Genomic DNA, 12,292 nt, shown 5'->3' with positions numbered 1-12,292 from the left:
AAACCTGTCTACCTGATTGTCCCAAAGATTATAAAAAACCTGTCTACCTGATTGTCCCAAAAATTATAAAAAACCTGTCTACCTGATTTTCCCAAAAATTATAAAAAACCTGTCTACCTGATTGTCCCAAAAACTATAAAAAACCTGTCTACCTGATTGTCCCTAAGATTATAAAAAACCTGTCTACCTGATTGTCCCTAAGATTATAAAAACCCTGTCTACCTGATTGTCCCTGATGTCAACATGAGTGACGTGCTCTAGACTCTGGAACTTGACTGTTTCTGCTGGCATGATCTGGAGTTGGTTTAGCCTGAGGTCAATTTTTTTGGTGCGCGCCATGTAAGCCAGCTGGTCAGGGGGTAGTCGGGTTATGTGGTTCCCAGCCATGATGATGCTGTCAACCTGCATCACAAGCTACAGCTATAATTTCATTTCTTTAGGTCACTTACTGCTGTTGCAACAACAGATCAAACAAGAAATATTTGCAGGATCTGAGAACATTATAGTGAACCCACCAGTAAATAAAGAAAGATTGTGAACCCACCAGTACACAAAGAAAGATTGTGAACCCACCAGTACACAAAGAAATATTGTGAAACCACCAGTACACAAAGAAAGATTGTGAACCCACCAGAAACAGAGCCTGCTTTGGCTGCAGGAGTAATGTGGGTATCTGTGAGAATTTGTTGAAGGCTAAGACCACCACAGCCAGCTTCTTCATCAGTGTCAGCTCCTCCGGTAGGCTGGTCAGTCTGTTGTTGTGGAGGTGTAGGATCTGTAGGCTGGGGACATAAAGTATTGTGTACATATATTTTTGGAGGTGGAGACTGGGGACATAAAGTCATGTGTACACATATTTTTGGAGGTGGAGGCTGGGGACATAAAGTATTGTGTACACATATTTTTGGAGGGGTAGGAGACTAGGGACATAAAGTCATGTGTACACATATTTTTGGAGGTGGAGGCTGGGGACATAAAGTATTGTGTACACATATTTTTGGAGGGGTAGGAGACTAGGGACATAAAGTCATGTGTACACATATTTTTGGAGGTGTAGGCTGGGGACATAAAGTATTGTGTACACATATTTTTGGAGGTGTAGGCTGGGGACATAAAGTCATGTGTACATATATTTTTGGAGGTGTAGGCTGGGGACATAAAGTCATGTGTACACATATTTTTGGAGGTGGAGGCTGGGGACATAAAGTCATGTGTACACATATTTTTGGAGGTGGAGACTGGGGACATAAAGTCATGTGTACACATATTTTTGGAGGTGTAGGCTGGGGACATAAAGTATTGTGTACACATATTTTTGGAGGTGTAGGCTGGGGACATAAAGTCATGTGTACATATATTTTTGGAGGTGTAGGCTGGGGACATAAAGTCATGTGTACACATATTTTTGGAGGTGGAGGCTGGGGACATAAAGTCATGTGTACACATATTTTTGGAGGTGGAGACTGGGGACATAAAGTCATGTGTACACATATTTTTGGAGGTGGAGGCTGGGGACATAAAGTCATGTGTACACATATTTTTGGAGGTGGAGACTGGGGACATAAAGTCATGTGTACACATATTTTTGGAGGTGGAGGCTGGGGACATAAAGTCATGTGTACACATATTTTTGGAGGTGGAGACTGGGGACATAAAGTCATGTGTACACATATTTTTGGAGGTGTAGGCTGGGGACATAAAGTATTGTGTACACATATTTTTGGAGGTGTAGGCTGGGGACATAAAGTATTGTGTACACATATTTTTTGGAGGTGGAAGCTGGGGACATAAAGTAATGTGTACACATATTTTTGGAGGTGGAGGCTGGGGACATAAAGTAATGTGTACACATATTTTTGGAGGTGTAGGCTGGGGACATAAAGTATTGTGTACACATATTTTTTGGAGGTGGAAGCTGGGGACATAAAGTTATGTGTACACATATTTTTGGAGGTGTAGGCTGGGGACATAAAGTATTGTGTACACATATTTTTTGGAGGTGGAAGCTGGGGACATAAAGTATTGTGTACACATATTTTTTTGAGGTGGAGGCTGGGGACATAAAGTATTGTGTACACATATTTTTTTGAGGTGGAGGCTGGGGACATAAAGTATTGTGTACATATATTTTTGGAGGTGGAGGCTGGGGACATAAAGCTATGTGTACACATATTTTTTGGAGGTGGAGGCTGGGGACATAAAGTATTGTGTACACATATTTTTTGGAGGTGGAGGCTGGGGACATTCATGTGTACACATATTTTTGGAGGTGTAGGATCTGTAGGCTGGGGACATAGAGCAATGTGTACACATATTTTTGGAGGTGTATGATTTGGAGACACAAACCCACCCACACAATCCCCTCCACACACGACTCCTACCCTCACCCTACACATATCAACCCCCACCAGCCCCCAGTAACTCCCCATGACTCCCACCCGCACCAGACCCCCCACACAAACCCACCAGACCCCCCCCCCCCCCCACACAAACCCACCAGCCCCACGTACTTGGTCAACTCAGCGATCTGTGCGGGGATCTCATCCAGCTTGTTGCTAGCCAGGTTGAGCTCCATCAGAGATCGGATCTGGCACAGCGAGGCGGGGAAGCTGGTCAGTTGGTTGTCTGCCAGGTTCAGACTCCTGAGACCGGTGAACCGTGGCAGGTCATCCAGCCAGCCGATGGTGTAGATGTCCTCCTCTATGGGTCGCTCCTTCAGGGCGTTGTGACGTAGGATCAACGTGTCCAGGTCAGAGTTGATAAAAACTGTTTCCGGTAAAAATTCAAGATGGCAGTTGGAGAGATCAGCTCGACTTGGTAGCTTGGCCGTCGCCTAGAAATTTGACATCAAAGATTGACATAACAGCTGGACATGATATTGGACATAGGGATCGTCCATAAATGACGTCACACTCGAAGGGGGGAGGGGGGTCCCTAATTTTGTGACGGTGTGTGATGAGGGGGAGGGGGGGGGGGGTTCAGATGGTGCGACGTCACACTTTTGCATTATAAAAAAAGATAATGTTAGAAAAAAGAATTTTAGACGTTATTTCGCGTTTTAGAAAACTGTTTTAATAAATTGTATTCGAAATTGATTAAAATACTCTATTTTGACAGAGTTCATACAAGGTTTTGGAAAAATACCGATGTTTAAAAAAAAATTCAACTGCAATTTTGAGGGGGGTTGTAGGCTGAGGTGTGACGTCATTTTAGGGGGGGGGGGAGTCTGGCATTTTGTGACGATGTTTGACGGAGGGGAGGGGGGAGGTAAAATCGTCAAAAAAAGCGTGACGTCATTTATGGATGACCCCATAAAAGATGGACATGATGTTGGGCACAAAAGATGGACATGATGTTGGACACAAAAGCTGGACATGATGTTGGACACAAAAGATGGACATGATGTTGGACACAAAAGATGGACATGATGTTGGACACAAAAGATGGACATGATATTTGACATAAAAGATGGACATGATGTTGGACACAAAAGATGGACATGATGTTGGACACAAAAGATGGACATGATATTTGACACAAAAGATGGACATGATGTTGGACACAAAAGATGGACATGATGTTGGACATAAAAGTTGGACATGATATTGGACTTAAAAGATGGACATGATGTTGGACAAAAGATGGACATGATGTTGGACACAAAAGATGGACATGATGTTGGACACAAAAGATGGACATGATGTTGGACACAAAAGATGGACATGATATTGGACAAAAGATGGACATGATGTTGGACACAAAAGATGGACATGATATTGGACAAAAGATGGACATGATGTTGGACACAAAAGATGGACATGATGTTGGACATAAAAGTTGGACATGATATTGGACTTAAAAGATGGACATGATGTTGGACAAAAGATGGACATGATGTTGGACACAAAAGATGGACATGATGTTGGACACAAAAGATGGACATGATGTTGGACACAAAAGATGGACATGATGTTGGTAACAAAAGATGGACATGATGTTGGACACAAAAGATGGACATGATGTTGGACATAAAAGATGAACATAAAGCCTGCAATGTATCGTCTAACCTTTTTAATTTTCTTGAACCATTTATTGTAGTCGTCTTGTGAAACAAATGACATGTACATTGACCTCTCGCCCTGGTGGGTGCTTGTTATTTTTAGAACAAGAGACTGGCCTTTAATGGTCACCTCCTCCACGGCACCTCGAGCTAGCTGCACTACAGTGGGTTCTGTCCCCTTCTCTGGAACCAACGCGACGAGAAAAAAAAATGATGTACCTCGCTCGCTATGCAGACTCACGCGTCACTCTATTTTAGAAGGTTTCTTACCCACCCCTCCCCCCCCCCCCCCCCCCCATACCGATCATCCAACGTCAAACAGAAGTGTGCACTTTAATAACAATTATTTCTAGGAAAAAATATTTGTCATTTTTTTACTGTGAAATATTAGACCAACTAACTACACGTTTCTTAACCTCACTTCCCCTTAAATTGTCACCTGCCTACGTCATATTTTAGCATCCCCCTCCCCCATTGTGACGTCATTATACACGCCCCCTTGTCTAAAACAGTGCAGCCCTACTGGCTGATTTCCTCTCTGCATATCCCAGCCTCCATGCTCTTAACTTGATCATTCGCCTGGCTAACCTGGCCATCTCATTTAGATCCTCTTTAAGGCATCTCGTGGTGCACTTTAGGGCAGGCTGCTTCGTCCCCCAGCCCCACACTTTAGGGCAGGCTGCCTCGTCCCCCACCCCCACACTTTAGGGCAGGCTGCCTCGTCCCCCACCCCCACACTTTAGAGCAAGCTGCCTCGTCCCCCACCCCCACACTTTAGGGCAGGCTGCCTCGTCCCCCACCCCCACAATTTAGGGCAGGCTGCCTCGTCCCCCACCCCCACACTTTAGGGCAGGCTGCCTCGTCCCCCACCCCCACACTTTAGGGCAGGTTGCCTCGTCCCCCACCCCCACACTTTAGGGCAGGCTGCCTCGTCCCCCACCCCCACACTTTAGAGCAGGCTGCCTCGTCCCCCACCCCCACACTTTAGGGCAGGCTGCCTCGTCCCCCACCCCCACAATTTAGGGCAGGCTGCCTCGTCCCCCACCCCCACACTTTAGAGCAGGCTGCCTCGTCCCCCACCCCCACACTTTAGAGCAGGCTGCCTCGTCCCCCACCCCCACAATTTAGGGCAGGCTGCCTCGTCCCCCACCCCCACACCTAGTAAACAATCTCGTGTTGTTTCACATGACAGTTTTACAGTAGCGATTTTAAAAAAAAAGCAACTACTCTCTTTAATTAAATTTGGCCTCATTTCCGTCAGTTTTAAAATCATTATTCTACATTAGACTAATTAGGAACAAAAACTGTGTGGAAATCTTTCTTGTTTGCTTGGAAAACTTGTCTTAATAAAATTAAGTCTGATCAAATGAGAATATATTGCACGTGAACTGAGTACCTCTGTGTATGAGCATCCTTGTACCCGAGATTACACACAGTCGTCTCACCCACTGGTGGAGCAGCTTGCCCTTGCGGATGTAGGCGTAGGTAGACAGGTGGTTTCTTGAGTAGGTGAAGTCAGACAAGGAAAGTGGTTTACCTACAGGGATAAAAGGTGGTTTCTTGAGTAGATGTAGTTTACCACAATGACATTTGTAAATGTAAACAATAAGGTAACAAAACTGGGCCAATAGTTTTTAACATCGCTTTCTCAGCTTTTATTCAAATAAATATTAAGACGCTCCTCACAATCACACACACACACACATGCTTTCATACAAACACTCCACATTTCTACCACACACTAACCCACACACGATCTCCCACACTAACCCACACACGACCTCCCACACTAACCCACACACGACCTCCCACACTAACCCACACATGACCTCCCACACTAACCCACACACGACCTCCCACACTAACCCACACACGACCTACCACACTAACCCACACATGACCTCCCACACTAACCCACACATGACCTCCCACACTAACCCACACATGACCTCCCACACTAACCAACACACGACCTCCCACACTAACCCACACACGACCTCCCACACTAACCCACACACGACCTACCACACTAACCCACACATGACCTCCCACACTAACCCACACATGACCTCCCACACTAACCCACACATGACCTTCCACACTAACCCCCACACGACCTACCACACTAACCCACACATGACCTCCCACACTAACCCCCACACGACCCCTCAGCGTTATTGGTCAGCCATACTTTAATGTGAGCGGGTGAATGGATTATTTATTTTGTATTAATATATTTGTTGCGAATCTGCGAGTGCCTGGTGATCCAATGGGGAGCGGCCACGGAGTCCCCTTCCGTCCGAGCGGTCAGTATAAATTGATCGGTCGGACGATTTTCTTCCTTTTTTTGACCCGAGGCGAGATGTAGGTCGGGTCAGGTTTCGGTTTCTGTGCGGGCGCACCGCACGCGTGGAGGTATTTGGTTTTTATACTTTATCTTTATGTGATTTGTATGAATGCGACTGCCGTTGTGTTCTCGTTTTATTTCTTTTTCGTCTAAAACGAGATAGTGGGCATCGGCATGTCTGGTATGCACGTGGTGTGTTATTTTGAATGATTTAAAATGTATATTTCATATTTTCTAAACCCGTGGCGTGTGTTTCGGACCACGTGGTTTAGGCCAGTGTGTTTAGGAGTGTTTCCTAAACTTGTGTGAATGCGTGTGTGCATTTACTTGATTGTTTTATGATGTGTTATTGACTAGGATTGGCTTAGTCAATAGTCGGTTGTTTTAGACAGTAATTAGATTAGTATATTTTAGTTGCCTCGAGTTTTAGGTTGTTTAAAATTAATGTGTGTGCTGTTTCGTGCAACGTCGTATTGAGTATCGCTTGCTTTGTGTCTGCCTTCATTGGGGCCTTAGCGGAGTGTGTTAACTTAATGTTATCAATATAGATGTTGTTTATGTAAACCAATGGCTTCGGGCTTCCTTGTGTAGGAAAGATTGGTTCTACGATGAATTTGTTTACACGTTATTTTTAAGTTGCTAGTTCTTCTTTAGACAGTGGTTAGTTGTTTTTGAGAATTGCTTTTAGAATTGTATAGTAAGGATTAGTTTTACTCGAGGCTTTAGCTAGATAGTAGTAGTAGGTAGCATTTTGAACTTGTGTATATATTTATGTATATATCTGCCATTACCATGCATTTTTCTTATGTTTTCCTTTTCTTTTTCTCTTCCCCCCCCCTTCCAGTGAGGTTGTTTGGGCAACTTGGCTGGGTGTTTTGTTATATATGGATTGTTTTGTTATATATGAATTGTTTTGTTTGGTGTAAAAAGTTTGTTGTGTACGTATTGTGTTCTACGTAATGTATTGTACGTAGTGGTTTTACGTAGTGTTTTGTTTGGTGTGGACTTTTGGGATGTCGAGAATGGATGAAGGGAGGTTTCTGTGTGTCAGGGCCTGGACCATCCTAGACATCATAAGTCGGCGCAACACCAGCAAATGGTCAAACGTAATGTTTTGTTTGATGTAAAAAGTTTGTTTCGTTTGGTTCTGTTTTGTGTCAGTTTTATCTATTCTTTTTTATAACTTTTGGTTCCATGCAATAAATTTTTATTAACTGTAAAAGTTTTTGTTTTATTTTAGTAGCTTATTATTTAGACTAAGGTTAGGTTTAACCACTGTGGGTTCTACCACGGTTGCACTGACCGGACAGATTAGTTAGTTAAGCCTAGAAGGGTAGATTTTAGGTACCCCCCCCCCCCCTAGCAGGGCTTACAAATTGGTAGCACGAGTGGGGTCAGTGCTTTAGTCTAGTTAAATTTTTGTTTTTTTGTACTAGGGCTAGTGTAGCTTAGTTAAATTTTTCTTGATAGGCCCTTTATGGAACCATTTGTGTTTAGTTTTTGTGTAGTGTAGGAATTGTTTGTTGTTTAAACACCCAGTCAGGTTGGCGGAGAGACGTGCCTCGACGAGCCTTCAGTGTGCGTGGCTGGACAAGCACGGCGTGTGGCACTGGACCTGGCGTGTGATGAAGATGGCGGCCTCGTGTGGTCTAGACTGGACAACACACACGGGCGTGGCGCGGATCTGGTGTGTACGGCAGACCGGTGAACAACGAGAGGCAGTGACGTCAATTCCTTGACCCACAAAGAGGGCTACTGGACACCCGCCCCACAGGTGTGTCGAAGCGGAGGCACGATCATTGGGGGCGGGTAACAGTCGGAGAGCCAGTGGGGCAAGGCGGTTGCGTCAACACCTGGCCCAACCAAGTGGACGCTCCCCACCAACGAGAGGCCAGTGACGTCAATTTCTTGACCCACAAAGAGGGCTACTGGACACCCGCCACACAAGTGTGTAGAGGCGGGCAACAGCACGAGAGCCAGTGGGGCAAGGCGGTTGCGTCACCACCTGGCCCAACCAAGCGGACGCTCCCCACCAACGGAAGGCCTATGACGTAATTTCCTTGACCCACAAAGAGGGCTACTGAACACCCGCCCCACAGGTGTGTCGAAGCGGAGGCACGATCGTTGGGGGCGGGTAACAGTCGGAGAGCCAGTGGTGAAAGGCGGTTGGTCATCTCCGGACCGACCTAGCGGACGCTCCACCGGTGTGCCTACGGTGACGCAAGACCAGAATGCGTGTACAGATGAGACGTTGCAACGGCGTGTCATTAGTAGCGGGAGGGTCTAGGCTGACCCTCCCCCCTTGTCCTTCTGGATGAACGACCGACAGGACTAGTAGCGCGAATCAGCCCTCAGTGAAGGGAACACTATCTTGGTGCCTTGAGTTTTTTTTGGAAGCACAGAGACGCAAGATTAATGTTATTGTACATTGTTTCTTTTTTTGCATTCAAGCTTATAGGCTTGGTGTAAGAGATGGGTGCATGTTTTATTTTAAGATTGTTATATGCATTTTGTCTTACAGGGTCTGTAAGATTTTAAAAAGGGGTGAATGTGAGCGGGTGAATGGATTATTTATTTTGTATTAATATATTTGTTGCGAATCTGCGAGTGCCTGGTGATCCAATGGGGAGCGGCCACGGAGTCCCCTTCCGTCCGAGCGGTCAGTATAAATTGATCGGTCGGACGATTTTCTTCCTTTTTTTGACCCGAGGCGAGATGTAGGTCGGGTCAGGTTTCGGTTTCTGTGCGGGCGCACCGCACGCGTGGAGGTATTTGGTTTTTATACTTTATCTTTATGTGATTTGTATGAATGCGACTGCCGTTGTGTTCTCGTTTTATTTCTTTTTCGTCTAAAACGAGATAGTGGGCATCGGCATGTCTGGTATGCACGTGGTGTGTTATTTTGAATGATTTAAAATGTATATTTCATATTTTCTAAACCCGTGGCGTGTGTTTCGGACCACGTGGTTTAGGCCAGTGTGTTTAGGAGTGTTTCCTAAACTTGTGTGAATGCGTGTGTGCATTTACTTGATTGTTTTATGATGTGTTATTGACTAGGATTGGCTTAGTCAATAGTCGGTTGTTTTAGACAGTAATTAGATTAGTATATTTTAGTTGCCTCGAGTTTTAGGTTGTTTAAAATTAATGTGTGTGCTGTTTCGTGCAACGTCGTATTGAGTATCGCTTGCTTTGTGTCTGCCTTCATTGGGGCCTTAGCGGAGTGTGTTAACTTAATGTTATCAATATAGATGTTGTTTATGTAAACCAATGGCTTCGGGCTTCCTTGTGTAGGAAAGATTGGTTCTACGATGAATTTGTTTACACGTTATTTTTAAGTTGCTAGTTCTTCTTTAGACAGTGGTTAGTTGTTTTTGAGAATTGCTTTTAGAATTGTATAGTAAGGATTAGTTTTACTCGAGGCTTTAGCTAGATAGTAGTAGTAGGTAGCATTTTGAACTTGTGTATATATTTATGTATATATCTGCCATTACCATGCATTTTTCTTATGTTTTCCTTTTCTTTTTCTCTTCCCCCCCCCTTCCAGTGAGGTTGTTTGGGCAACTTGGCTGGGTGTTTTGTTATATATGGATTGTTTTGTTATATATGAATTGTTTTGTTTGGTGTAAAAAGTTTGTTGTGTACGTATTGTGTTCTACGTAATGTATTGTACGTAGTGGTTTTACGTAGTGTTTTGTTTGGTGTGGACTTTTGGGATGTCGAGAATGGATGAAGGGAGGTTTCTGTGTGTCAGGGCCTGGACCATCCTAGACATCATAAGTCGGCGCAACACCAGCAAATGGTCAAACGTAATGTTTTGTTTGATGTAAAAAGTTTGTTTCGTTTGGTTCTGTTTTGTGTCAGTTTTATCTATTCTTTTTTATAACTTTTGGTTCCATGCAATAAATTTTTATTAACTGTAAAAGTTTTTGTTTTATTTTAGTAGCTTATTATTTAGACTAAGGTTAGGTTTAACCACTGTGGGTTCTACCACGGTTGCACTGACCGGACAGATTAGTTAGTTAAGCCTAGAAGGGTAGATTTTAGGTACCCCCCCCCCCCCTAGCAGGGCTTACGGGCTTACATTAAATGAGATGGGAAACTTTTAATCTACATGATGGAGTGTATGACAGACGGCATCAATTCTAGTCACAACACTGGCGTATACGGCCCCAGTTGGTGGGCGGGGTCAAGCACACACTTAAACAAAATATCACAGAAACAGTGATTTATCGGGCGAATCGAAGGGTCTGGTCTGCACTTTTGATGTACTCAATGGAAGGACACGGCTCTAAAAACTAGGAAAATCCACAAGGATGGTATATGTTGCTGGGGTAAACACAATTCGCTGCTCTAAGTAAAAGGTAATTTAGTGGGGGAGCTTATCTAGCTCGATGGATTAGGGGAACACAATCAATAATACCTAGCGGTTCAAAGGACGGTTTACAGTAATAGTGGAAAGATCAAAGTCCCACAGATCGGTCAAGTAAACCACGGGATGATGTAGGGTGATGTAGGATGTTGTAGGGTGATGTAGGGTGATGAAGGATGATGTAGGATGATGTAGGATGATGTAGGGTGATATAGGATGATGTAGGGTGATGTAGGGTGATGTAGATGTGTATCTGTACAAAGAAAACAAGAACTAAATTTTGAGAAATGCTCACTTCCATTTTAAAACAGCAAGGTATTATGTTTCAACGTTTTAAAAATATTTGCTTTAGAGTTTGTATTACATTTTACATTTATATTCTTGTAGTTGTATTATTGCGACATAAGTATAAATGTACATTGATTTCATACACAAAAGTGGACATTTGTCTTTTATACAGTCGATTTAATGTTGCAATTATAGAATTAGCGAGCTGCTTACTACTGATGGATGGTAGAGATATAATGGCCTATAGCCGGAGTACTGATGGTTGGAGCATGTAAACATATATTTCTTTCTGTGTAAGCCATGCATACGACGACATAGTAAAAGAACGTGTTTGGTCCATGTCGGCTACCAAGATCGTGTCTCCCTGTGAGCCGGTATGGGCGAGGCTATAAACAAAGCAACAGCAGCATGGTGACAGTTTCCATGGCGACCTTCTACAACAAGTCACAACACGCAAGTCATTCAACACATGTTGTAATAACTTACTCAATCAGTGGCCTTGGAGGAAGGCACTCACTTTTTATTCTAAGCAACTTGATATTTTACGAACTTTGACTAAGTCTGACAGTCTAACTGTCGGTCGGTCTGTTTTCAAATCTTGTAACAATATGGTGACCAACTTCCAGTACAGCGATTACTTTTTAAATTAATTTTGTTTCTGATATTAACCCACAGAAATCTAATCTTCAATCTAATGATATATTAAATTAGTCATTGAAATTGATCTGAAGATTACGTTGTGATTTTAATTATAAAATTAGAGACAAAGGGAATAAAGTAGCAGCGGTCAGCCTGGTGACTGGAGTTTGGTGTGTTCACATCATGTATTCTCAACGTGATAGTCAAGCAAGCAGTGAACTGTTGTCTAGAGCTGTGATCGCAAGTTACGTACAGTAGGCTGTAGTTTAAACGAATGACAGTTAATGGAAAACAAAGAAAAGTACTAATCACAACTAGAAGTAGGCGAGGCAAGTAGAAGAAGGCGAGGCAAGTAGAAGTGGGTGAGGCAAGTAGAAGTGGGTGAGGCAAGTAGAAGTGGGTTAGGCTAGGGTGAGGCAAGTAGAAGTGGGTGAGGCAAGTAGAAGTGGGTGAGGCTAGGGTGAGGCAAGTAGAAGTGGGTGAGGCAAGTAGAAGTGGGTGAGGCAAGTAGAAGTGGGTGAGGCAAGTAGAAGTAGGCGAGGCAAGTAGAAGTAGGTGAGACAAGTAGAAGTAGGTGATGCAAGTAGAA

The 12,292-nt window shown here is 43.8% G+C and overlaps 1 protein-coding gene across 2 annotated transcripts in view; it reads right to left on the bottom strand.

Moving 5' to 3' along the window:
• The window catches only part of LOC131947287 (uncharacterized), a 96,970-nt gene that overhangs the window by 19,764 nt on the left and 64,914 nt on the right, over nucleotides 1–12,292 (bottom strand). For both annotated transcript variants that reach the window (XM_059308452.1, XM_059308453.1), the window contains 5 exons: nucleotides 5,457–5,597; nucleotides 4,068–4,243; nucleotides 2,511–2,833; nucleotides 632–782; nucleotides 223–402 (listed from right to left, as the gene is read on the bottom strand). In XM_059308452.1, the coding sequence (XP_059164435.1) occupies nucleotides 223–402; nucleotides 632–782; nucleotides 2,511–2,833; nucleotides 4,068–4,243; nucleotides 5,457–5,597 (971 nt within the window). The remainder of the gene's footprint in view (nucleotides 1–222; nucleotides 403–631; nucleotides 783–2,510; nucleotides 2,834–4,067; nucleotides 4,244–5,456; nucleotides 5,598–12,292) is intronic.

This window comes from Physella acuta, unplaced genomic scaffold (assembly GCF_028476545.2).
Source record: "Physella acuta isolate Inbredline_101_S28 unplaced genomic scaffold, ASM2847654v3 ptg000591l, whole genome shotgun sequence".
Lineage (NCBI taxonomy): Eukaryota > Metazoa > Mollusca > Gastropoda > Physidae > Physella > Physella acuta.
This window is presented reverse-complemented; position numbering and strand designations above follow the sequence as displayed.